A 27492-nucleotide genomic window follows, 5' to 3' on the forward strand; every position below is an offset into this window, starting at 1 on the left:
AGCAGTAGTATGAAGACTAAAAAATGAGGCTCAGAGAACCGTGGGGAACCCAGGCAGGTGTGACAGCAGGAGCTCCAGTTGAGGCAACACTGTGGGCAGAAAACTCATGCCGAATGCTGTGAGTGTCCCTCCCGCCTGCAGGCTCAGCCTCTCTGAATGAGACCACTGCTGGCCTTTATCTTTGGGTCTTGTCTCTGGATTCAGCCCTAAGCCTAGATCCCGTGTCCCCACCCCAGCTGCCAGAAAGGACGAGGAGGATGTATGTTGCAAAGGGAGGCTTCTGTAGTGAAAGATGGGGCTCTGCTACCCTCCGAGACTCATATGTGACCCCTTCACAACAAAGACGGGGTTGGAGGTGCTGGATAGACAAAAATGTATGACAAGTGTCAACAGTACACCTTTGCCGCAAGGAACTTGCATTTTGGAAGTAGAGGTGAGGAAGGACCTTAGAGACTATCTGTGCCAGCATTTTCCAATGTGTGCTCAGTGGGACACAGTGAGGACAGGAGCGTGAGAAAGGCCAAGTGACAGACCCTGGATAACTTGAGTTTTTCATTTCAGGACTTGTCGGAGCCTTTGAAACCACTGAATATTGTGCAAGTCCAGGAGCAGGAGCTTTTCCCTCATTTGTCCATGCCACCCTTTCCCTGAAGAGTATTCAGCAGGCAGGGAAACCCCCATCTAACTCAATCCTCATTTTCAGACAGGGAAACTGAGGGACTTTCCTGGCCTCACTGGGTCCCTGGCCTCCTGATTATCAGTCCAGAACCCAGGGAAAGGACCCATTCCCGGGAAGAGGAGGCAAAGGTGGAAGCAGGGACCGGGACCAAGGGAACTGCTCAGGCCCTCCCCTGCCTGGCACTGCCTTCCCTGCTCTGTCTGCTGACATGAGCTCACCCTCCAGGTGCAGCACCCTTCAGGACTTCAGGACCCACTTCCACCTTCAGGAAACTCCTTGGGGGAAGTGGGGGAGAAGAGTCCTGGGCAGCACCAGGCCACCCAGGCCCAGCTCCCAGTTGTCTCAGCACAAGAGGGAAGGGGACAAGACACCCCAGCAGTTCCTGGCTGAGAAGCAGGAGTGCTGGAGTCCAGCTGTGGGATCTCAGTCATGGGCCCTTGGGAAATGTTTGTTAATTCTCTGAGCCTCAGTTTCTTCAGCGGGGAAACAAACTAAAAAAAAAAAAAAAAAAAAGATCAGCTGAGACATTACGAATGATTCAGTAAAGTGTATAGCATCCTGCTTCAGATATGAAGACTTACTCTAAAATTTTTTTAAATATTTATTCATTTTTTGAGAGACAGAGTGGGAATGGGGAAGGGGCAGAGAGAGGAGGGGGGGACACAGAATCTGAACCAGGCTCCAAGCTCTGAACTGACAGCACAGAGCCCAATGCGGGGCTTGAACTCACAGACCAAGAGATCATGACCTGAGCCGAAGTTGGATGATTAACTGACTGAGCCACCCAGATGCCCCCAAGAAGAATTATTCTTACATTGGGGATCAGATAGGAAATAACTTTCCTCTTTTTCCTAATGAGAGACCCTGAAAAAGACTTCTCAGATAAGTCACAGTAACTCAAGGGGGACTTCCGCAAAAGGAGGTGTCTCCTATCTGGTTATGTCTGGAAGGGCCTAGAAACAGAAATAGGACAGCATTAACACTGAGGAACTTCTTCCAGATATATTTTCTGAGTGCCGCTAATGTGCCAGGACCTGTACTCACAGTTACTTATGCGTGCACACGTGCACACACACACGTACGCACATACCTCATGCTGCCTTGTATCTCCATCCCTGTGCCCTTCTCTGACATCCCAGGCTGCCCGGAATACACTTTCCCATCTTCACCTGGTGAATTTCTGTTCATCCCTCAAAACTCAGATGAGGTCTTCCTGGCCTCTCCTCTCTCCGGGCTAAGTGGAGGGCCTCCTCTGTGCTCTGTCTGTGCAGATCCTCATGACCGACCTTCCCACCCTAGAGTGAACTTGCCTGTTTGTACACCTGCCTCCCCCAGTGGATTGTGAGTGACTTAAGGGCTGTGAGCTTAGAAGCCTAACCCGGCACATACGGGTCGATGAATGGATGTATAAATCAGCCTTCAGCTCTTCCTGGGGTGGGAAACCCGGGGCTTTTTCCTCATGCCAACCCTTGAAGCCAGGGTCTGCGTGCCTTCACGTGTACCCCACGGAAAATATGCACTGTGTCCAAGTGCTGGAGAGTTTGTAAGAAATAAAGAGGACATGCACACCCCACCACAAGATCTCCCCCCAAACTCATCAGACATGTTTGTTCACAGTCTCCCTCCCACCACACTAGTAGCTCAAGGTGGTAAGCAGAATGATGTCCACCCTCGCCAAGATGTCCACATCCTGATCTCCAGAACCTGTGAAAGTGTTAGGTTACATGGTGGATTAAAGGTGGATTAAAGTGACAGATGGAAGTAAGGTCATCAGCTGACATCAAGATGGGGAGATTATTCTCTATTATCAAGGGGATCATAAAAAGTAGAAGAGGAAGACAGAAGTAGATGTCAGAGTGGTGTGATATGAGGACTCGAAATAGCTGTAAAGATGGAGAAAAGAGAAAAGGGGGCCATGTGGGAAAGAATTAGGTAGCTTCTGGAAGCTGGAACAGGCAAAGAAATGGATTCTCCTCTACAGACTCCAGAGAGAAACAACTTTGGATCAATGTGGTCTGTTCCAGACTTCTGACCTCCAGAGCTGTAAAAATAAATTTGTGTTGGGGCACCTGGGTGGCTAAGTCCCTTAAGCGTCTGACTTCGGTTCAGGTCATGATCTCGCAGTCTGTGGGTTGGAGCCCCCCATTGGGCTCTGTGCTGATAGCTCGGAGCCTGGAGGCTGCTTTGGAGTCTGTGTCTCTCCCTCTCTCTCTGTCCCTCCCCCTGCTCACGCTCTGTCTCTCCATCTCTCAAAAATGAATAAATGTTAAAAAAAAATAAAAAATAAATAATCTGTGTTGTTTTAGGCCACTAAATTCGTGGCAATGCATTTCAGCAGCAATAGGACGCTAATACATCCTTCTCTGGCCTTAGCCCCTTACTGTGCTGACTCTCCTGGTAATTCTTCTCTGGCTCCAAAGCTACACAGCTCACCCAGCTAAACAGAAGCCTTGCAGTTGCCCAAACCCACCCTCCTTAAAGGCAATTCAGCAGCCATCTGTTGTTAGGCAAGTTATGTATCCCTTGACAAGAGAGCTCACACTGGCACACCTCACAGCCTGTGCTCACGAGTTTCACAATCTGGCCAGGAGGCAAAGACACTTCTTATCCACACAGTGCAATTCTCTGAGAGCATCCTGCTCTGAGCTCTTGGAAGCAAAGGGGAGGGGAGCCCAGATTGGATAGGAGGGATCAGGGAAAGCTTTCTGGAAGAGGTGGCACAGAGCTGAGTTTTGAAGGGTATGAATAGTCAAGTGAAAGGAAGCAAAGGACAGTGGGTCAGAAAGACTCTGGGGCATGAAGAGAAATAGAGACAAGATAGAGACATGAGAGACAGACAAACACTGCAAATTGTAGAGGCAGAGAAAAGGCCACAGAGAAAGAGGCAGAAAACAGCTGACTGTCATGACTGGCTACTCCCAGCCCAGCCTCCCTCCAGTTCTGGGACAGAAAATAGCCTGGCTGACCCATAGTGTGCAAAGCATTTCCTGTGCAGCCCTGGGGACCCCTGAGCTGTACTTTCTCAGGGGTGGGGCTGGCTGAGAGGGGGGCAGTGAGGGCAGAGGAGGAGGAGACAAGAAGTCCTGGGCCTGCATCAACTAACTCTCCAGGACAAGAGTGGCTGAAGATGGGGAGGAAGTGACATGCGTGTGTCAGGATCCATGTATGTGTATGAGCCACGAGGGTGCCAGAAGTGTGTGTGATGCACTTCCATGTGTGCACGTGGCTAATCCTAGGGTTCTATGTCCCTTCCTGGAAAGTGAAGGCTGGACGGACAGACAGCAGGTCATGGTGGACACCTCTCTATGTTATGTCCCTGGGTGAAAGGCAGCTCTGAGAGCCTTCTTGAGTACACAAGCCATCCCCCCCTGGGGAGCCAACAGCTTCTATGTATCAGAAGCAGCTTCCAGTTGACTCTTTATGCTGCCTGTTCCCCAAGGGCACCACCTCTCTGTGCTCCCTTCAGGGGCCAATGACCTGGTCTCAACTTTTGCTGGGGAATGAGTGATCCAGCCAGAACCTTCTCTGAGGAACTTTTCCAAGTAAAAGGGGGGGGGGGGGGAGGCAGGGGTAGAGTTAGGCCTAGCTTTCAGAACATCTCATTGTGAAAGATCTCTTCATCTCAGGGAGATCCCAAAGCTGCCCCAGTGGCTTTAGCCTAGACCCTTCCCCCACCCTCCTCATTGAGTCCCTGTCCCCACTTTTCCCAAGGTCATTTTTGAGACTATCTTTAAACCAGCTCTTTCCATTCTTTTTTCAGTTTATTATTTTACCCTCTACCTCTGCTAGATTTTTTTAATATTTATTTTATTTTATTTTTTTGAGAGAGAGAGAGAGAGAGAGAGAGTGCAAACGGGAGGGACAGAGAAAGGGAGAGAGACAGAGACAGAGAGCATGAGTAGGGGAGGGGCAGAGAGAGGGAGAGAGAATCGCAAGCAGCCTCTATGAGGTCAGGGCAGAGCCTGACTTGGGCTGATCCCACGAACCACGAGATCATGACCTGAGCTAAAATCAAGAGTCTGATGGTTAACTGATAGAGCCACCCAAATGCCCCTAGCCCTGCCAGACTGTCATCATTCCAACACATGGAGATGTCTTTGAATGTGGAGCACACTTTTTTCTCTCTGATGGTCCTGCTTTTGGAAACATTCTAGCAGAGCCTGAGTAGCCATTGGCTGGGCTGGGCTGCCACAGAAGGACTGCTCCAGAGGGGATTCCTGCTGGCGGGGGGTGGGGGTGGTGGTGGGGGCAGCTACGCACACCGCAGGAAGTCATCCTAGGGAAACAAGGTAGTCCCTCACTCCCCTCCTAGGTCTGAGTTCTCAGCCAGGATTACCTCCCATGACCTTTTGGCTCAAACTCTGACACACCTAACAACCAGCCGGGACCTTTGACTCGACCACATTGGGACCCATGGAGCTCATCCAAAAAAACCACAGAAGAGCTGCTAGGCTGGATATACACTAGCTTCATCTGGCCAGGCCAGGCCAGGCCTTCCTCACCCTCACTGCACCTACTCCCTCAGCAGATAAGAGGTACCATTGTCCCTGCCTTCCCAAAAGGAGACCACTGAACTCCTGGCTTAAGGAAAGGGAACTACCATTTATTGGACATCCGTCATGTATCTCCTTTAGTCAACACACCAACCCTTCTAAAAGGTCACTGCTGTTGTGGAGAAGAAGGGATTTCCAGAGGAGGCTAAATCAGGATCTGGAGTCAGGTTGTATCTGACACATGAAAATGACAGTGCCCTCTCCTCCCAGCATCCCTCCACAAGAGGAGGGTCCAACATGGGGGGGAGTACACAGAAAGGGGGCTCCTGGAGAGAGACCAGAGCAAGATGCACTTTCCCCCGGCTCAGCTAGCACTGGGCCAGAAGCTCAGGGAGAGAGGGGGAGCTGCTAGCAGGGGAGATGCCTTTCCCGGGGGATTACGTGGGAGAAGGCTCACAAGCCACACTGTTTGGGGGCCCAGTGACCCAGTACAACTTGGATTTGGTGAGAGGAGCCTTCTCTCCACTTCTTCATAGAATTCCACGTGGCTCCAGTTCAGCAAGGGCTGAGGGACATATGATGTCACCTGGCACCCTGTCTGCAGGTTTGAGGGCACTGGGACAGCACTGGGCTTGGAAGAAGGGTCCCTGTAGCCCTTCTGGGGCCTGCAGGCCAGGGCCACTCGTGAAACAGCAGGCTACGAACACACATGGCATATCCTGGGGACTCTGTGACCAAGTAGAAGTCTGGGGTCCTATAGATGCGGAGCTAGGAGGCAGAAAAGGTAAGGTCTTAACGTCAATGCGATTTCATTTGTAACCATAGGTTGCTGAAGCCAGGGAAAGCCACATCTCATGAACCTTTATGGATGCCAATCGAGCTCAAAGAGGCCAAGTCCTTTGCAGATGTGGGAGAGCCAGTGCCATGCTCCACAGCCATGATCCTTCCAGTACACTAGTCTACCTGGGCACCCCTGATGTTCACGTCAATGCCAACGTCCCAGAAATCCTCTTAGTCATCCCACCCCACCTCCCTTCCTAAGGCCAGTGCATTTGTGGTGAATGATCACAGCAGCACAGAGGACTAAGGCCTTTGCAAACCCCTGCCCTGCCCAAGAGGTGCCATCACACCTGCCCCCACCCTCATCATGCACCTAAGAAACTGCCTGCCTTCTCTGGAAACTTTGGCCCCATTCCCCAGGCCACTGCAAAAGCGGCCACATTCTCGCCTAATACTTGCCCTTCCCTGGCTACTACCTGTCAGTCAAGGGACAGGTACATGGACCAGTGGACCTCCTGTCTGGGATTTCTGGATTTGGAAAGCAAGGACTACAGTCAGTCCTGTGATAGAACCTGTCTTGTATCAGACTTGGGAGCTCTCAGCAGCCGTATTCCTCGACATGGAAGAAACAGGTGTGCACAGAGGTTAGTGCCACCGCAGAGACACCCGGAGGTGAGAGGAGCAGAGAAAGTACTGGTGGCCTTCATGGCTGCCACTGAAGCTGGTTCACAAACTATGAAGCACTTTTTGCCTGAAAAGCTGTAAGCTGGATTTCGGCCACTTGCTTAAGGCGCTGTCCAGCCTCCACATGCCCTTTCCCTTCCCTCCCAGGAGAGGCAGCACAAAGCAGCAGCACCAGGGAGAAGGAAAGCGGGAGGGGGCACCAGCCAGAAGGTCCCATGGGCCTCTCTCAACAATGGCACGGGCAGCCCATTGTTCTTTCTGGGTTGACACACCTCCCCGGACACCCCCAATGCTCAGCTGGCAGCCAAATGAGGCAGAGGCAAGAATGGGTAGTAGGGGCAGTTCTAGTATCTTCAGAAAGCTGATGCCCGGGGACCACCTCTTTCACTACAACTTCCCAAGGGCAGAGAGGGAAAGAGAAGAGTTCAGATGGGGGACAAGAGAACAAGGTGTTCTGTGCTAGGGCAGGAGTGACCCCAGGCCTGGGTGGAGAAAGGGGCTGGGAGACTTCTGGTCAGTAGAAACAAAGATGGATGTTTGATCTCTACTTAGACTTCCAGTGTGGCCTTGAGTCAGCCATTTCTCTTTTCTTTCCTTCAGGGACCCCACCTGTGAAATATGCAACGGGAGAATATATTCTGCGCAAAAGAAACCTGATCTCTCCCAACTTGGCCTCATGTGTGACCCCAGACCCACTCCTAACCTTAGCACCTGCCAAATTCCTCTGAACTCTAGCTGCTGGGATTGTCTGTATGCCTGCCCAAGGTAGGAAAGCCCACGAGGCCAACCCAGTGGCCTCAGTTGTCAGACACACTGGGACTCCTCTGTTGGTGCAGGCATCAGTGTCCCATCAGGGAAGGGACAGGAAGCTAGGACCCGAACAGGGAGGCTGAGCTACTCCAAGGCAAGATCCAGCCCAATGCTGATGTCTTTAGACCAGTTTGATACTCAAAGCAGACATATTCCAGAACTGGAATTTTAGGGGATGGGGATATTCAGAGCAGGAGCCCAGTCCACAGCTTAGGAACACAGAAACCAGCCCAGACCCTCTGAGGGGAAAGAGAGAAAGGTAAGGAGACAGTAACGAGCCCAGTCAGGGAGTCAGGAAGCTAAGCAGGGCTTAAAAACTGGATAAGCTGGAAAAGCATAGCTGGGAGTCAGACAGCTGAGGTCCAGGGGTGCCCAGGACTCACACACACCAGGCTGTTGGCAACAAAAGCTAATTCCAGAGCCCAGTGGCCTGCCAAGGCTCAGGGATCAGACCAGGCTGAGTGGTGAGGTCGGCCCCTGCAGCTAAGCACAGAGTGAGAAGACGCTGAGAGTCACATGCAGGACTATGCTTGGGAGGAGGCTGTGTCATCGCAAGGCCATGTGGGAAGAGAGCCCAGAGCAGCGGCTTAGAGACAGAGTCTTATGGCCATCGTGCCCCCCAAGTCCTAAGTAGCCACAACTCACACCTGTGTGGGCAGTGTGGCACACAGGGCAAACTGTGTCTGCGTGCAAGGGCTGGAGATGGCCCAACCCTGGGGCACAGGGCCGACTTGGGCAGCTCACTCAGAGGTCCCTGGCATCTGAGTGTTGGCCCAAGTGTGCTCTGGACTCACTCCACTGATGGAAGAAGAGCACCATACACAGAGTCCAAACCCCACAGACACTCCAAGGAGAAGAGGGCCATTATCGCACTCAAGCCCTCTCTCCTCACTCATTTATTTTCTTCTACTTATCAGATTCTGCGGTATAGCACATCCTCCAGCTAAGCGCTGTCCAACAGAACATTCCACAATGATGGAAATGTTCTGGCTCCTCTGTCCAGTACAGTAGCTACCAGCCACGTGCAGCTGGCGAGGAGCTGAATTGTTAGTTTTAATCCATTACTTTTCACTTTTAATCGTTGCACATGGCAAGTGGCCACCATATCGAACAGTGCAGTTTTGGCTCTTCCGTGTGGTGGGGCGGTAAAACCTTCTGAGATCCAAACATTTAACCGTGTCCATGTACCAGGAGCTACCAGAAATGGCTCTCTGTCCAGGGTAGGGCTGAAGGGACAGGGAACAAGAGGGAAAGGGAAAGAAAAGAAAGGCCTATGCATTACCTTATTTCATCCTCACAGAAACCCTGCAAAGTGAGATCATCCCCACCTCACAAATGAAGACACTGAGACACAAAAAGCTTTAATAACCTGACTAAGGTCACACAGTTAGTTAGGGCCAGAGTCAAGGTTTGAACCCAAGTGTATGACCTCAAAGCCCCTGGTTTTCCACCTCATTACACAGCTGAGGAACAAAGTGCCCCTTCCTGGCACTGACGGGTCAGAGCTGAGCAGGGCAAAGCCCCGGGCTGCCAGACGTCTCTAACCTGCCTCTTCCTGAGCTAGGTCTGCCCTGTTACAACTTCTCCATTTGGCCTGAAGTGAATTTGTAGAACTCAGACACACCCAGATTCACACACAAGGCCAAAGGCACATGGCCAAAGAAAGATGATCTGCTTCTGTGCCGTCCATTAGTGCAGATAATTAACAGTTGATTTGATATTCTTGGCATAGGGGAAGGCACAGCTCTGCTTTGTTTGGGCTGATATTAAAATACCTCTTCACTCCCCTGCACACGCTGATTCGCTCACTGCTGGAGGACCAGACAGCGGGGTCAGAAGTGAGCTGGAAGGGAAGGAGATGAGGGTGGAGAAGGAACTAACATTTCTCAGACCTCTAATTTCATGCCAGGTACTAAGAACTCCAACAGACCACATCGAGTACTGATCATCTTATGAGGTGGTTGTGATTCTTCTGGTTTTGTGGGAGCAGGCCTGAAGCTCCGAGAGGTGAGGGGGCCTGGCCAAAGTCACACAGGTGACAGCAGCAGAGTATGACCTCAAAGTCGAGGTCTGCTCGACTCCAAGCCCGTTTTATATCACACTGGCTCTTGGCAGAGATCTAGAAAACCCACCACTGCTAATAAAGGGCCTGAACTCCTTTCCAGGTCTGTCTGGCACGACGCCCGAAAGCAGACTCCTGCTGCAGCCATCCCTTCTCCCAGAAGTTCAGGCTCCCATGAGCAGGAGCGGACCCCAGCCCCCAACCTCATTGTGCAGTCAGTGACAATGAGAGGCAGGCTGTCCCTTTCTCACCCACCGCTTTCCTCCCCACCCCATGGGGTGCTGCCAGTTCAGCACAATAGTGCATTCTGTGTCCAAGAGCCTCTGCTGGCGGCCCCAGGCTTTTGCAGCCCCTCCAGACAATGGCAGGACCCAAAAGGCCTGATAGCCGGTGACAAATGTATGTGAATGACCAGCTCACAGGAAGTGGCCTTCAATAGTCCGATAGCTTCCTGTATCCTGACATTGTGAAAGCCCACTTCCTGTGCTGTCTCTGAAAATACAGCTCGGCAAAGCTGGGGGCAGGGGCAGTGGTGGGGCTTCCCTGTCCACCCCCTGGCCCAGGCAGGATTCAACTCTCCCTGCCAAGAAAGCCACCCATCTCACCTCATTTCTGATTCAAGGGTGAATTCCCTGCTGGCCTCTGCCCTGTTTCTCCACCTCCTTGCCAAACCCCACCCAAGCCCAATCAGAACAAAATGACCTATTTTTAAAGACTGTGTGGCCTTCCTCAGTAACAGTCCCCTAGCCCCCAGTTCCAGGATCTCAGGCCTTCTGCTGGGAAAGGCTTTCCCGTGTCTCCTTGCATACCTCTGGGACACACTGAGCACGGTTCTAGGCTTATGAAGGGCTCTTCAGTCACCCCTTCAACCATCTATCCTATCAGAATGGATGCTCAGGATTCCTTCAGCTTCCTCTGGGTCATGAAAAGCACAGCACAGCAAGAGAGCAGGGAGGCCTCCTTTCCCTCCAGGCTCCAGCTAGACCCAAGAAAAGTCTTTTCCCAGGCAGTGCCTCCCCCATGAACCCTGCCTCCCAAGAGAGGCTGATCAGAGAGAGCAAGACAGGGGGCAGCTAGGAACAAATGCAACTGAGCATTTTCTATGGAGTCACGCACTAGACTGAGAGCTTTCCTCTCTGTTACCTGGTGACATTGAAGTAAAGCCTCATGTTCAAGACAAGGACACAAAGAAATGAGGTCATTGGCAGAGGGTCACCCAGCTAATGGGAGGCGGAGTCATACCACCCCTAGCCTTGCTTTGTACTGGGAGACACGTTCAGGTCTGGGAGTAAGGGAAGGGTACCATTTACCCCCTCCTCTCACGTGCCCCCTTAGGCCTTCTACCCCAGACCCCAGATATGGACAGTCCTCCCTCAACTTCCTGGCACTGGAGAAGCAACCCTCAGAGGGCAGGGGGCTGTACCCACCCAGCCGCCAGCAGCCTGCCTCTGAGCATTGTTCTCCACTTTCGATAAAGGAGGCACTGAATCAGCCTCAGGCCATTGTGGCTGCCTGGGGGAGGGGGGCTGGTGTGGGAAGCCAGACAGGTCAAGGGGTGACTACCCTATTCATTCCCAGCTAGCCACTGGAGACCTGAGAGCTCCAGCTCAGCCAGTGAGGAGCCCCAGGCCCACAGTGTCCAGGAATGGGGAGAACAAAGAGGTCTCTGGAGATGGAAAGGAAGGGAGGAAGCACTCACCAGTTTTCCCACCCTCCACCCTCCCTGTCCCAGGGGAAGAAAGGCAATGGGCACAGTGAAATCAGCAGGGACCGCCAGCTTCCCTGGGGTAGAAAAGAACTCCGAAGCCAGCAGACCTGGGCTTAAGTGGCACCACCTTCTCCACCTGTGACTTAAGAGGGTGGCTTAGTGGCTGGGTCTCAGATTCCACCTCCTTAACATGGAGACAATCCCTGTCTTGCAGGCATCTTGGGAGGATTAAGTGAGATTTCGTGAAGCACCCACCCAACACTTAGCCTGCAGGAGCTCAGCAAGCAAGCTTATGTCCCTGTTCTTGGCTGGGATTTGTCTGCCTCAGGTGCTGAGACTAATGAGGGCCACCAGAGAACCGGGGCAGCTGTCCTCCAGCTCTCTTCCAAGAGGCCGGAACATCGCAATCCCAGGACTTGAGCTGGCTGGGCAGGAGGCGGCTGGCAGCCTGTCCTAAAGCATCCATCACCCCTGCCTGTACGTTGGCTCTGGACCCTGAGGGAACCAGGGCCCACACGAGCCCCGGGGCTGCAGACCCCAGAGGGACACAACGAGGGTTGGGGAAGGGCAGGGCACCATCAGAGGCCCCTGAAATGTTCTCTAATCTGCTGAACAGGGCTGCATGAAAGTGACACAGAGGTGGGCTCCGGGCCAAAGCAAGGTGCTGGCTGGTTATCTGTGGCCAATTCCGAATCCCAGCAAACATCTGAGTCACTTTCCCACCCTGTTCTGCTTTTATCAAAACACACATGAGCTCAAGGGAAAATGTCTATACTGGAATATCAGCATGAACCAACCCAAGCAGGCAGGTAAATCTTCTGGAAAAAATCATAATTCTTGGTGCCTTTCTACCGCTCCCTACCTGAAAGGATACTTACTGTGAGTTGCAGAGCTCAGCTAACACAAGGGCAGCTGAGTTCTCCCCTCAAAGTCAGCCCCCACTGGGAGAGCCTGGGGCCATGGCCAGGCCTGTAAAGGCTGCCTCGAGGCGGAAGGGCGTCTAGGCTCTGATAAGGCAGGGGAAGGACAGGACCCATGCCTGGGGCCCGCTGACTGTTCCTTCACCCCAGAGACCACAGGGATAATCAGCTCACAGTGTCTTCCGGTCTCAGGCATTTAGTTGCTACCCTACGGTCTCTTGGGGAGGCGAGGGGGAGCCAGCACCAGCTTCACCCCAGAACCAGGCCAGCGCCAGAGCCCAGCAGGCCCCTGCCTCAGGGGGCTGGGTACCCCACACCCAAGTCTCTCCCCTGAGGCAGAGGCAGCCTTTTCCCTACCGCTACCTTACCCTCAAAATTGTGTCCCCTCAAAATTCATGTTGAAGTCCTGACCCCCAGCACCTCAGAATGTGACTGTGTTTGGACATAAGGCCTTTAATGAGGTGATTAAATTAGACGAGGCCATTAAGAGTGGGCCCTAATCCAATCTGTTGTCTTTACAAGAACAGATTTGGATACAAAAGACACCCGGACATGGTGTCACCCACCCAAGTGCACAGGGGGACCACCATGGGTAGAGCAAGAAGGCAGCTATCTCCACGTCAAGGAGAGAGACCTCAGAGGGAAGCAACACTGCAGGCACCTGATCTCAGACTTTTAGCCTCCAGAACTGTGAGAAAAGTAATGCCTGCATTTAAGCCACCTGGACTGTGGTATTTTGTTGCAGCCACCCTAGCAAATTAAGACCCTCCTCTTGATGAGGGGTCTGGGGGGACTTCCTCCTCACACACTGTCAGCTGGGTTGGTGCTCCGAGAGCCACGATAACCCAGGAAGGACCCCTTCAGCTTGGCCCTTCCCCTCAGATGCCCAGCTTCTACAGCCTCCTCCAGAAACCTCCACCTGCCTACAGGCCAATGAGTGGGCCAACCAAGGCAGGGCTGTGTGGGTGTCGGGGACCCAGCTGGAACCGGGGGATGCTGCGAGATGCCAAAGCAATGCAGAAGAGGCTGGGGGGTAGGGAAGACAGTGAAGCAGGGGTTGGGGCAGAAAAGCACCAAATGGCAAAGCCAAAGGGCCTCAGAGCTGAGGATCAGAATGCCCTCACCACTCCCCAGCCTCCTGCCACGGCATTACTATAGGCCCATTTCCCCTCTACACTCAGGAACCTCCTCTTAAAGCCCAGAGAACAGGGCCTTGTTGCAAGAGTACATGCGTGGAACATAAAAAAACTGCTATGAATCAAAATAACCACCTTTCCTGAGGGCTATCAGTGAGTCTCAGTTCCAAATGCCTTGCATGTTTTCTCTTAATCTTCACAATGACCCCCTGAGATAAGTCCTGTATTAGCCCACCTGACACATGGAATTGAAACAGAGAAGCTGGGCAGCTTAGTTGAGGCCTCAGAGTTCTAAGTGGCTATGCTGGGTTTTGAACCCAAGCAGCCTAACTCCAGAGCTGAGTTTCTTGGAGGGGAAGCGGGGAGGGCCGGGATCGGAGCCCTTCGAGGCCCCAGCATATGTCAGGGAGGTGACAGCCAGCCAAGGACAGGGCTTTAGGGACAACAGTAGATAAACAAACCTTGTCATCAATTGACCAAATTATAAACACACGGGGCTCCATCTGTGGGAAAGTCTGTGACCTCCTACCCTCCTGCGCGTGGGGAAAACAGCCTGGAGAGCGTCAGAGAGGCAGAGCTACCCCTAAAGGTTTGTCTGTGGTCCGTGCACTGGGAAAACGAAAGTGGGAAGGGGCAGGAAAAGCAGGCTGCGGCCTCCATCCGAGGTATGTCACGTGAGCCGCCCACAGAGGGCCCCAGCTGTGCCCTATGGCCAGCCTGCACTCAAAGGGTGCTTCCCTCATCGGGTCTACCGGTCTGCAGGCCAGCTGACCTTGCTTTGGTGTGATGACAACATGTAAACTGGGAAGGGGAGGGGGCACCGGGTGGCTACAAACCCAGCTCTGCTGGTTATCTGGGGTGAGCCATTTCCCGCTCGGGGCCTCAGATCCCCTGTCAGCCTAACAGGAACCAGTGCTCTTCTCCCTTCTGGTTGAACTCACTGGGGATGAGGGACAAATGAAGAGGGCTTCTTGTGAATACAAGGTTTACCTCAGCTTTTAGGTGAAATGAGGAAACAGAAGCCTGCCTCACCTAGCAGCCCACCTGCCCTCCCTGGCCTAAGGGATGAATGGAGACAAAACGGAGACACTCCCAAAGCAGGGGCTCCCTCAGACCCCCGGCATTCCCAGGCCTCCCTAGGATTTCAGTGTCCCCCAGGGTTGGCCCAGGGTTCTGCTGAGGCTGAGGGAGAGCCCCACCTGGTAAGGGCATTAAGGGATTCCCTGGGCTCCATCCCAGGGCCTTGCCGGGTTCCTTGGAGCGTTCCCATCCACCCTGCCGAGCTGCTGCAGGGCTTTGATCACTACTACACGAAGGGCTTCCTGAATGCTTTCCTGAGGACATTGTTCCCCACTACAGAGTCATCAGGGTCAAATTCATCATGGGCTATGCTGGTCCAGGTCCCACCCAGTGGGGAAAGCCAGCCCTCTGCCCAAGCCCCACTTCCCCTGGGAAAATGAAGCCAGTGGCTTCTTTTGGTTTCACTCATGACCAGCGTCGGGGAAGACAAAGCAGTAGCAACACAGTGCCGCCATTAGCTCAAGGCGGCCAGGCACCTCAAAGCACACGCCCGGTGGTCTTGCCCCCTCAGCTTCCATAGAAGCTGGTCTCCGCACCCAGCCCCAGTTGTCGGCTCCACCCCAGAATCACACTCGGGGGGCCTCTTAATTCACTCAACATTTATTGAAAATGACTCTGTGCCAGGCCCCCTGTGAGGGGCAGAGGTGGATAAGACGTGGTGCCTGCCCTCAAGGAACTCACAGTCTAACGGGGGAAGACACACACCCGTTACGGTGCCTTGTAACAAATGCCACAGGACAATGACCACAGGGCTGGACAAGCAGGGAGGGAAGGACAGCCTCCGCTTAGGAAAGTGCCTTTGAGCCTGTACTATATCTTGCAGCGTCACAGGAGTTCACCAAGTAGCCAAGGAGGAGGGACACACGATGGACATAGAGGTATCAGGATTGGAACAAGCATCATGTGCTCAGGAAGCGGCAAAGGCTGGCCTCTGTCCCAGGGATGATGGGAGGGAGGCTGGAGCAAGCTGGTGAAAGAAGGAGTGAGGCATGCCAGGGGCTCTGGTGAGAGGAGCCATGGAGGTCTTTAAGCAGTGACCTCATCAGAAATGTCTTTTAGAAAGAAAATGCTGGCAGAAATAGGAAGAATTTCCAGGAAGAGACTGACAGTTTAGGCAAGATGATGCGATACAGAGGAGGGTAACTGCAGGTTGGCTCAATGGAGCCCACAAGGGGGGGGTGGGGGAGGGAGTCAGACAACAAGGGAGAAACAGGACAGAGGGGGAGGGCTCCACGCCAAACCTGGGGTGGATTCCCTCAATCTTCCCAACTCTGTGAGGGAGGCAGAAGCATCCCCACTTTACAGATGATGTTTGGAGAAGTGAAGTGACTTTCCTAGTCACACAACTAGATTACGGAGCTATCTGCAAACCCATCATTCGATACTGGAGGGAAATCCAGACTAATTACTCTTCTCCATTCTTAAAGCTGGTATCCCAAAGACTGCTCTTTAGCAAATACTCTAGGAGACTGTGTACAGAAAAGGAATAGAAGAGCATTTATTTCCATTTCATTATTCAGACTGGCTGCCATCCAGTGCGCTAGAAGTAAGGCTTCACTGGACTATCACGTAGCACTCGCGGTTTTCAAAGCGTCCTCGGGATTGGTTTCTCCTTCTCTTTACACCATCAGCAGGGAACACACTCACGTCCCCAGTTTGCAGGTGGAGAAGCCAAGGCCAGGGGAAGTGAAAGGTCATGTCCCATGTCACCCAGTTTCCTTGTCCCTAAGTCCAAGGCTCTTTCCTCTACCTGTGCTCCTGATACAGGACTCCTGGGGATTCTGCAACCCCTTGCTCTCCACTTCCCATCTCTGACCCTGCAGACGGCACCAACAGAACTGCTACTTAGTGACACAGGTCTGGCCAGCTTGGTTCTTATCCAAGGCAGTCCCTTCTGTAAAGTATTCCTAAGAAGTCCTCAGCCACCAGGCCTGTCAGGGTCCTGTTATCATTCTCCCAGCCAAGCCTGGTCCTGCCTCCAGATCCCCACTTCACCAGGATCACAAGGATGCATGCAACTATTGCAGGAAATGGAGGCTTTTCCTGCAGTAAAATGAAAGCAGCTAACATTATTGAGCACCTACCTACTGGTTGTCATAGACCCTGCTAAAAACTTTACATGTTACCTTAGCCTTGCTGCCACCCAGCAAAAATAGGTACTCTTATCCCCATTTTACAGATGAGGACAGTGAGGTTCAGAAAGGCTAAGTGACTTGCCCAAGGTCATTCAGCTAGTTGCAGAGGCAGTATTCATAACTCAACTGTTGGACTCGAGAGCGCACTTTATTTTTACTCTGCCACGCTGCCCTGGCTCACCACTCTACAAGTGCAGAGACGTCCACACCAAAGTGGAAAAGGAAAAGGGAGGCAAGACAGCTTTTCCATGTTTGCTGCCCGGCTCCCAGGCAGCTTCAGGGAGGCTAATCCCATGGTGTTTCACTCGGCCAACAGTCCCACCAGCCTGGGACCCTGGGAAGCCGACGAGAGTCAAAGGGCTCCCTGGCAGGCTTATCCTGGCAGCTGCCCAGCTGACTTGTGCTAACACAGCAACAGGCACAGGAAAGGCTCTAGAGGGAGTGGAAAAGCACCAGACACTGGGCCTCTGAGGGGACAGAGTGATTCCTGCCCAGCTCAGACAGGATAACCCTGCTCTAAAGCCACCCACCATCACTGGACCGAGAAAACACCCAAGAAGGGGCCAAGCACCTTTAGCAAGCACCAAGCACCTCTCCTTACTAATAATGTGTTTCAGTGAGTCGTGACAATTGGGCCAGTCCAGAAGAGGGACATGTGCCTCCAAGGTGAATCAGCAAGCATGGAAGAAACCAGTGCCCTGGTTCATTCCAGCCACCTTGGCCTGCCTTTGCCCACAACCACAGGAACACTGCTACTCAATGTCACCTGAGCAGAGGCAAGAAGGCACGCACTGTGTCAGAGTTCCACCGCGGCAGCAGATCCCGGCCAGCCGTGGGAAAGAAAGAGCCAGCTGGGGATATTAATAGACCTGCTGGCGAAAGAGATTCAGTGAGGGCAAACCCTAGGAAATGAAACTGCCCAAGAGGGGGCATAAAATGAGACTCCTGGAAGGGAGCAATGTAGGTTTCCAAAGACAGGGCTTCGGCAGCCAGTCCCTGGGCGGAGCTACATCAGCAGTGACAGGGTTATTCTGAAATATCTGCAAATCCAAAAATGTCTTAGTTTGTGGGAAAACTTTTTTGGTGCGGTTTCTGTAGGTTTTGTATCCTCTAAAGTTCTGTTTAGACTGATATTGGATATTAAGTATCTAATATCTATTAGAATGGTTTCAAGAGAAACTAATCCTGGGCCCTAATATTTGCCACAAGTTGTTATACTGCTTTAAAAAAAAAAAATGTATACCTCGCAGATTTCACTGAAAGGAAAGGGACAGTTTGAGAAGTCACAAATTGGCAGCTACTGGATGAAATTAAATCCACGGGTATGTTAGCAGGCTTTGAATTCTTTTTAAAAAATCAAATGTCAACATTTAAAAATCAAGTTTCCAAAAAAAAAAAAAAAGCGTAATATTCTAAATTTCTAGCATCTTTTAGAAAAAAGAAAAAAAAAACGAAAAATTTGGCATCACAAATTGGAAGATGCTGCATGGCCACTGCCCCCTTTAGGCAGGCCGGTCCCTGTAATTCCTGGCCTGTTCACTTAAGCCCCGCTCACTTAAGCACCCCCCCCCCCCCCCCTCCGCCCCGACTGACCCCTGGGGGCATGCGCCTTTGCCGCTCCTTGTTAAGCCCAGGGAAGGGCTGCCAGGCTTGGTCATGCTCAGGACCACCACAGGGCGGCAGCACTGGTCTGTCACCCGCCAGCGGGCTAACCAAGCTGAGCTCGGCACACCCTTGCAGAACCAGACATCTCATGCTTACCTCAGTGGCAGACACTCACACACTCATTAGATTTATTCCCTAAAAGCAACAGTGGCTCATTTCAGCATTCCCACTCGCTTCAGGGACTGAGGAGGGCCACTAACGACTTGCTCTCTCCTCTGGCCACCCCCTTCCACATCTTCCCAGCTCCGCCCACCCCACCTGTTCAGGAATTCCACCTCCACCCACCTGTTATACCTCAGATCCCAAGAGAAGAGAAGCAGGACAAACCCCCCCACCCCCCCCCCACCACCATCACCTTGAAAGACAGTTCATTCTTCTTCATATGCTCCTTACTTGCTTTTGCTCACTTAGGTTAAATGTCAGTTGACTTCATGGACAATTGGTTCTTACACCTCTTCCCACCCTCTGCTCTCACTGCCCTTCCAACAGCACTAGTGACATCTTAAGCGGCAGCATTTAGTATAAATTCCTGCAGCCATTTAAGAAAGACCTTTGGTATTATGCATCAAGGTCCTCAAAACTGCACATCCATTTCACCCAAAATGCCATTTGTGGTTCCTGCCATTGACTCCAAAATGCAGGAAAAGCTTTATGAAAGATATTCATTGCAATATTTACACTAGTGAACCACCAGAAACAATCCAAATGTCCAGCAACTGGGAAATTACTGAAAACTACATTTTTCCCACTTGATGGGCAGTTGTGAAGCTATTAAAGTAGGATTGTGAAGACTATGTGATAAGATAGAAAAAATGATTACGATATGAGAAACTAGGTAAAGAAAGAATATAAAATTAAGTGGACAATAATGTAAAAATCTTAAAAACCTATGCCAAGAATTAGTGAAAGGGAACAAAATGCTACCTTTGTAGTTGTACTAGAGCCCTAGTTGGGGTTGGGCATGGGGCTGACCCTTTTTAAATCTCTACCAAATGTTCTTTAATGTATATATATTATTTTTATAGGGAAAAATGTAGTTCTGTGTACAACTGGGAAATTTGATAGCAATTCTTAAGCTCCCTGGTCTACACTGAATTCACACTTTGAAATATCCTATAAGCCTCTTCCCATCATGATAAAAAGGCTGCTGGGAACCTGCACGTCCAGGACTCACTGCCTGGGCCCCGGAGCCCTTAGTTAAAGGCCAGTATTATCCACCCCTGAAGTGCCTGCACTTGCATAACTCCTAAGGAGACCCCAACACTATCTGGAAGATAGGATTCAATCAATATGGTTCTCAGATGCCACTTTAATCAAGTTTTGTACCATACAGTGATGGGGGGGGGGGGGGAAAAATCATGACTGTTTTCAAGCAAATTCACCTGTCCCAAGGCAAACTGCCTGGACTTCCAAGAACAGAAAAAGGCTTTCCTCCCCGAGGAGTCTCTTTCCTGACCTGATAGGATAGGATTTCAGGAAGAATGAGCACAGGAAGAGGGCAAACTAGTGAAAGAAGCCAGGTAGCTTTTTGAATTCTTCCCAGTGCACACAGGAACTAGGCCTGCAGGCATGCCTCCTAAGGCAGCCCCAACTCCAGCCCCTCCCGGCCGAGGCCGAAGAGCCTCCCCGCAGAAGCAGACGGCCATCGTTTATAACACTTCTCCCAGCAGCACGCCCAGAAGCGCAGAAGCCTGCGCACCACACAACGGATGCACCTTCAGGCCAGAACCCCCAAGGGCCTCTCCTCTTCACTGGCCCCTCGGCTGCTCACGTGTCTGCCTGGCAACAGAACAGCAGCCAGTATGTGCAAGGCTGGGTGGTGCAGGAAGGGCCAGAAGAAGCAACAAAGCAAATGACATGTGGGTTCTGGGGCCGGGTAGACACGGTGGCAGGGCCACTCATGGCCCACAGAAGGACCCATGGGGCTCTGTGTCCTCCATTAGTTCTTCTCCGGGCGGTTTCTGTTCAGGACAGCTTTAGGGGCAAATTCCAGCTTGTCCTTAAGGCTCACCACCTGGGTGTGGTCCTTGCCTAGCAGTTCATCCAGCTTGCGGTCCTCCCGGCGCTCAGAGATGCTCTTCTCCTCCTCCGCGGGCTGGGGATCCTTTCCCCGGATGAACCATTCCAGGTGGTAACCCACGGCCCCGACCACAAAGGCCACAGGAAATGTGACATAGGGAGCATAGGTACGCACCACGGTCCAGAGCACAGGCCACATGACATCTGCAGAAGAGCACAGGCCGCATTAGGGAGAAACCAGCACCCCCTCTTCCCCGAATATGGACAACCCAACCCACTGGGGCTCTCCACTTCCCAGGAAGCCTGGCACAATTTACTGAGCATCCACCCCAGGCAGAGTAATCCAAGAGGGTACCTTGCTTTAGGCAACAGTTCGGGCCCTGAAACAACCTAGGCAGTTTTCAAAGACATGATTGTTAGGGAAAGGGGGAAGAATCTCTTTTATGTACTATGCTCTTTGACAATTACACAACCATGCATGGCAGTGTTCCCCACAAGGGAACCTCTGAGCTTACCTACCAAAGATTCAAGTCCGTTATTGACCCCAGGCCCTGCCTCCACAGTTTGCCAACATTACAGGAATGGACAAGAGCCTTTCTCCGCTCTATGCAGTTTCTCCATGAACACAGCCAGCCATAATTTTCCTACCATGTGTAGTCCCACTGTGAGTCTCCTGGCTCCAAGATAATGAGAAGTAGTTTCTTTGCCTCACAAAAATAATAAGGAGCATATTTAAGTGGCCAAAACCCTAATCCATTACTCAACCATTCTGGATGTTATATAAATGATGATTTTTTCCTATTCTGACCTTGATTTCCCTAACAATGAGACATATTTATACTTTACAAAACTGCTGCCCAAACCTCTTTCAAAATACGTTCTCTTTGGGGCACCTGGGTAGCTCAGTTGGCTAAGCATCCAACTCTTTTTTTTTTTTTTTCAACGTTTTTTATTTATTTTTGGGACAGAGAGAGACAGAGCATGAACGGGGGAGGGGCAGAGAGAGAGGGAGACACAGAATCGGAAACAGGGTCCAGGCTCTGAGCCATCAGCCCAGAGCCTGATGCGGGGCTCGAACTCACGGACCGCGAGATCGTGACCTGGCTGAAGTCGGACGCTTAACCGACTGCGCCACCCAGGCGCCCCTAAGCATCCAACTCTTGATCTCAGCTCAGGTCATGATCTCACAGTCAGGAGATCAAGCCCCACGTTGGGCTCCTTGCTGAGCGTGGAGCCTGCTTGGGATTCTCTCCCTCTCTCTGCCCCTCCACCCCCTCTCAAAAATAGATAGATAGATAAATAACAATATACATTATCTTCAACCAAACCCATACCCTCATTTTGCATAATAAACTCCTAAAAATATCACCAACACTGAAAAACTAGGGCTTGAGTTTTTCTGTAAAAAAACAAAAAAAAAAAACACTGTACAAGCCCATGGCAGAAAAAAAAAAGGTGGAATGGCTCTGGAGCGTCCTGAAAGTTAAGTAAATTAAGCTCTTACGTGCCAGTCCTTGGGCTAAGCAGTTTATATACAGTATTCCCTTTAATCGTCATGTCTACTCTAAGAAGTAGATGGCATTATCAGAGGGTTAACTAACTTGCCCAAAGTCTCAACTAAAAGATCATTCCATTTGCACTCTGTAGGTGTTTCTCCAACTTGGCTATCTCTGGTCTAAAGTGTACAACTGAAACCTCACCAAGGATAAAATGATTCTCTCTTTTTGGTTCCAATTCTCTTTGGAGAAATCCAGTGTTCTGTGCACCAAGACTATAATGGATCATCATCAAGGAAAAAGACTGCAGCAGCCTCAAGGTTCCCCTCTGGGTCCTTTGTCTTAGCACCAGGCCCTATGCTGGACAAGTCACACACTAGTCATCACCTGATCTTTACAACACCTCTATGAGGCAGGAATTATCAGCCCAGATTTGTGTCTAAGGCCACAGTGGCTCAGGGACATTATGTTAACTTGTCCGGGATCACTAGAAGTGACACAGCCACAGCTTTTGAATCCAGGCCTCTCCAAACTTCAATGCTTGTGCTCTTTCTAGTGGTAAGAACACATTGCAGACAGGTGTATTGTTTCCTCCAAGTCCTGGACTTGGGGAGAGCTTCCTGCAATTTCTTCCCATCTACTTGGCATGCCACTATCTGGAAGAGCTTCCCTCTTGGGCAAACTCTAAGATTACTCAGATTTGTGAAATCATAAGACTTAGAAGTTGTTAAAACTCCGATGAAGAACCTCAAACCTAATACTTCATTTTCTTTCCTTTTATGCAAATTCCCTATAAGTAAACACTTACTCTAAACAGCAATCCTCCATTCAGATCCCTCATTTGCCGTCAAACATAGCAAGCATGAGTCCACAATTCATATCACTCCCCACATGCAGCAAAGGTCTCTCTGTCGTCCTGCCCACTCTAATCATTCCCCAACTAGTCAATTCATTCATTTATTCAACACTTAGAACCACTTTCTCTGTGACAGATGTTGGGCTGGCAGCCTACCCTACTTATCTGCATTTTTCAAAACACTTATGCTCCAAGAGAGCAAGGACCATGTCTGTGTGCACCACCACCCCCCCCCCCCGGCCTGGTATAAAGCTCCCCAAAACAGTTTGTTGAATGAATGAATGACAGCTCAGACAACCCGCCAGTGTAAAATCACAGCAGTCACCCACCCCCTCGCCCTCAAAAGGAGGCAGGAATACAGCAGGCTACTTTTCTGATTCCAAGAAGCTAAATACTCTCCAAGTCATCCCTGGGGTATCAAAATGAAAGCAGCAAATACTGGAACGTATTCTTTCCGGCCCAACACAGAGGGAGCCTGAGTGCCCGGTAAAGGTCAAGTGGGTTCCCGGGAAGCCTGTCCTTGTACCGGCGCCCCGGAGACCCGATGAGACCCGAAGCCGCAGTTCCGAGATTTGAGAAATGTTAACAAGGGCAGATGAGATCTGACAGGGTGGAAGGACCGACCCTGACCGTCACTCGAGACCAGCCCAGAGATGGGAGCGCAACTGAGGTCCACGTCCAAGTATCTGCCCTTCTCCCTCCTCTGGGCTCCCAGGCCCTGCCGGTTATCCCACCACGCTCGTGGCCTTGTCGGCGTCCGTTCTCACCCACGTGCCTGAGGCCGAGCAGCCCTGGTCGCAAAGGGTCTGCTGGGAGCCCAGACTCAGCTTCCGAGCCCTGGGAAGAGAGGAGCTGTCAGGCCGGGGCGGGAGCAGACACTCGCGATCACCCTTCCCTAATTCAGAGGTCACTGCCTGGAGCCGTCCCCCCGGCAACGGGCGGCCCCGGCGGCCGCTCTGGGGGAGGGAACTGCCCGCCGGGACCGCGTGCTCACCTGCGCCGCAGCCCGCACTGCACCGTCCGGGCCCCGTCCTCCGCCCGCTCGCTCGCCTGGAGCACCGACTTCTTCACTCCCAGCGGCCCGCAGGCCCTCGCCCCGGGATCCCGCCCACCGGCGCCTGCTCTCTCGGAGCGCGGCGATTGGCTGAGCTCCAGCCAGAGAACCAGAGGAAGCTAGGCATCCTCAGCAGGCCCCGCTGCACAGAGAAAGGTACTGCGCCCCCTGGTGGTATGGAGGTTTCCCAGTGACGTTAGCACGTGCTTGTGGCGGGGAGAAAGTGGAAGGTCATCCATTCTTTATTCAACTGATGTTTATTAGGCGTCTTCTAAGACCTAGGTCTGGGCACACAAAAATTAAAGACAGATTCCTTGACTTCAAGATCCTCTTAGCAGAATATAGTCTAGAACTCTAAGAACGCTTCAGAGCTGGGCTAGCTTTCTAGCCATGTGACCTTGGGAACATTATTAATCAGCCTGCGCCTCCTTTCCAGCTTATGCATAAAGGTAATAACACCTATTTCACAGAAGGTTGGGAGGGTTTGATGAGATAATGCATGTAAAGTGCTGTGCCAGGCACAGAGCAACAGGGAAATAAATGGTACTATCGTTGGTATACAAAAAATTGAAATGCAGTAAAACCTAAGTCTTACCTGACCCCTCAGATACAAGTATTCACTCCCCCTGTATCCACTATGCCCTGTACAGACACGTATTTGATCACATACAGTTGACCTTCGAACCACAGGGGTTTGAAACTGTGTGGGTCCACTTATACACGGATTTTTTGCAATAAATACAGTACAGTACCATAAATATATTTTTCTTCCTTATGGTTTTCTTAATAACATTTTCTTTTCTCCAGCTTATTTTACTGTAGGAAGACAGTACATTATATATATATATATAATATACAAGATATGTGTTAATCAACGGTTATCTGTAAAGCTTGTGGTGAAAAGTAGGCTATTGGTAGTTCAGTTTTGGGCGAATCAAAAGTTACACACGGATTTTCGACTGTTCAGGAGGTGGGTACCCCTAATGCCCTCATTGTTCAGGGGTCAACTGTGTAGAGAAAAACACCAAAGCTCAAGTTCTGTAACCCCCCACTAGCCCCTCTGACATCTGTTCCACGAGTCTCAGCCAAGCATGTTTATCTGTAGGACGCAGGCTAAACTCATATTCCTCCATGCAGACCAAACAGTTCACACCTCTGTGCCTTCTTTTACTATGCTTTTTCATCTACCTGGAGTGCCCCTCCCACCTTTCTTTACCAAAGTAGCTCTGGCTCATTTTTCCAGTTTCAGGGACACCTCCAAACAGGAAGCCGCCTAGATTGCTTAGGGCATCACTTAGCTGCCCTTCCTCTATGATCTCAAAGAAGTCAGTGCTGGAGTGCCTGAGTGGTTCAGTCAGTTGAGTGTCCGACTCTTGATTTCAGCTCAGGTTGTAATCTCACGGTTCATGAGATAGAGCCCTGTGTCAGGCTCTGCACTAACAGCCTGGAGCCTGCTTGGGATTCTCTCTCTCCCTCTCTCTCTGCCTCTCTCACCCTCTCTGTCAAAATAAATAAATAAACTTTAAAAAAAAAAAAAAGTGCTACGCTCTGGAAGTGGAGATAGAGAGAAAGGAACAGTATAAAGAAACACGTAAATGTTTAAGAAACCATTATTAGCAGAACTTGTTCCTCAAAAGAGAGGAGAAGGAAATAGAATTGCCTAGAATAATTAGCATTCAGTCAGCCAATCCACATGTTCTAGGCAATGGGGATGCAAAATTGACTGTGACCACCCCTGTCCCAGGAGTTTTCTGAAGAGATTGCCCGGCCCTGAAAGCAGAGGGGTCTGTGAACTGCCAAGGGAGTGACAACAGAAGCATGCACAAGTAGCCCAGAGGAGGAGCCCAGGAAGAATCAGAGAGTGCTCACCAGAGGCACCTACCCTTGAGCTGAGTCTTAAGGGATGGCTGGTAGTTCCGTCAAGCAGAACTGAGTGGAGCTCTAGCGTACAGACTTAGGAATCAAATGTGGGTTCAAATTCTGGCCCTGCTGCCTGCTAATCTCAGAAAAGCTGTTTACATCCTTTGTTTAAACACAGGCAATAAGTTCCCATCTCCTAGGGTGGTTCTGAGTATCATATCACCTTCTGTGTATAAAGTGCTTGGCACAGTGCTTGCCCCCCCGCCCCGAGTGCTCAGTAAACGCTCCCTGGTATGTTCAGTATTCCCCAAATTGCTTCCTCCTTCTGTAATGCCTGTGTCCACTGAAGGCTTTACTTATTCCCTAAGCCAAAAACCTAAATGACACCTTCAAAATCTCTTCGTCTTTGCATTATTCCCCAAACCCAGCTTATGCTTTCTGGAATGTCTCTGAAGTTCTTCATCATCTCTTACCTGGACCACCTTAGCAACTCCCTGAGTGGTCTTCCTGCTTTCCATTGTTCCCCCCAGTCCATTTCCATTCTTAGCCAAAGGGTCTTTCAAAACCTTAAATAAAACCTTGAAATCTCCAGCTAAAACTCCCTCTCTTCCCATGGGTCCCTTCTGGCCTCTCTCTGAGCCTGTCACCTACTGCCAGTCTCTGCTCTTCCCATGACCCCACATACACTTACCCTAACATTCGTTTGCCCCAGCTGGTCCCTTTGCCTGAAATGAACGTCCTCCCTCTCTTCCTCTGCTGCAAAACTCTAACTTATCCTGCAAGACCCAGTTCAAAACGCCCCTCTTGCAGAAAGCTTTCCTAGAATCAATTGGCTGCTAGAGGCTCTATCCTCTGGTCTCCTCAGCCCCTCTGGGAGAGGCCTCCCTTTGTATGTACCTGTTTATATGCCTGGCTATGGCCAAACAGGGAGCAATTTAAGCAAAGGGACTGGATCTAACCCTTCACTTGCCCGTGGAGCCCAGCACATCTCCCCAGGCCTCAACATCCAGGGACTCCCTGCCACATCAGCCCCACATGGAGAGATTTAGACGTCCTGTCTGTAGCAAGATGCCCATTACACTTGTTCAGGGCTGTCCTGTTCCTCTATGCCAGTCCCATATACCTCATGGTCCTGGAAAACCCAGCCCAGTTTCTGGGAAAAGACATAGACCCATAAAGAGCTGTATAGTGCAGATGGTAAAACTCAGACGAAGCCACTTCTCAGCTTTGTGATTTGGGGTAAGTTTAAATTCTGAAAGCCTGTTTTCTCAGCTGTAAATGATGGTAACAATATCCACTCCAGAGGATCGCTCTGTGTATCATCCAGTTCAAACCCAATTTTAGAGATGAGAAAACTCCATCTCAGAGAAGTAAAGTGACCCAGCCAAAGGCTCACTTGGCAAGTCCAGGGGAAATAGACAAATGGGCATTTCTAGTTGAAACTTTTGGACAGTCATCCAACCTAAATGTTCTCAAACCTGGCTGCCCATCAAAATCACCTGGCACACTTGTTAAAGACTCATTTGGGGGCAGAGAGTCTATTCACAGTCTTGGACAGGGCCCAGGAATCTGTTTGGGATCAGCTCCAAGCTGACTCACTTTGGGGAATTTGGAACATATAGGGCTCCTCTCTACCTTCCAGTGGCCTCATCTAGGCGTGTGTGTGTGTACGACCTCATGCTTTTCAGGTGGTCTCCCACACCAGCCTGGAAAATAGCTGCTTCTGCCACTCTCCTATTCAAAACCCTTCCGTGGCTCCCCGTGGCTCTCAGGACCCAGACCCACTCTCCTCAAGTTGACCCAAAAGCCCAGCATGGTCAAGCCTTTGCACTCCCAATGCTTTCCCTCCTCCTGGCCTTTGCACAGCTGTTATCAGACCTTGGAACATTCTTCCCAGCCCTGGCACTGCTCCAGTGGCTCTTTCCAGCATTCACCCTTATTCTGTAACTGCTTGTTTACTTATCTGTTTTTCCCATAAGACCGTTAGTGCCATAGGATAGCAACTACACTTGTTCAGGGCTATGTTCCAGGTGCTGGCCAGTGCCAACAGTGGCT

At 51.1% G+C, this 27492-nt stretch overlaps 1 protein-coding gene and 1 long non-coding RNA gene across 4 annotated transcripts in view; both read right to left on the reverse strand.

Moving 5' to 3' along the window:
- LOC115521372 overlaps positions 1-12217 on the reverse strand; it is a 45596-nt gene extending 33379 nt beyond the window's left edge. Inside the window, exon 1 of the long non-coding RNA XR_003971053.1 lies at positions 12095-12217. This is a non-coding gene — a long non-coding RNA (uncharacterized LOC115521372). The remainder of the gene's footprint in view (positions 1-12094) is intronic.
- A 7224-nt stretch (positions 12218-19441) lies between these two features.
- On the reverse strand, positions 19442-23623 carry SMIM12 (small integral membrane protein 12). 3 transcript variants are annotated; one of them, XM_030326697.1, is made up of 3 exons: positions 23518-23623; positions 23299-23360; positions 19442-20375 (listed from the first exon to the last, which is right to left on the reverse strand). In XM_030326697.1, exon 3 carries the CDS (start codon positions 20368-20370, stop codon positions 20092-20094), a length of 279 nt encoding a protein of 92 aa, XP_030182557.1. In that variant the 5' UTR covers positions 20371-20375; positions 23299-23360; positions 23518-23623; the 3' UTR covers positions 19442-20091. The 3 variants fall into 3 exon arrangements, with proteins under 3 accessions (XP_030182557.1, XP_030182556.1, XP_030182555.1); XM_030326696.1 differs by having other exon boundaries at positions 23291-23360; XM_030326695.1 differs by lacking the exon at positions 23299-23360 and having other exon boundaries at positions 23518-23622.
- Between the last annotated feature and the right edge of the window lie 3869 nt (positions 23624-27492).

Source organism: Lynx canadensis, chromosome C1 (genome assembly GCF_007474595.2).
Source record: "Lynx canadensis isolate LIC74 chromosome C1, mLynCan4.pri.v2, whole genome shotgun sequence".
In the NCBI taxonomy this organism is placed as follows: Eukaryota; Metazoa; Chordata; class Mammalia; order Carnivora; family Felidae; genus Lynx; species Lynx canadensis.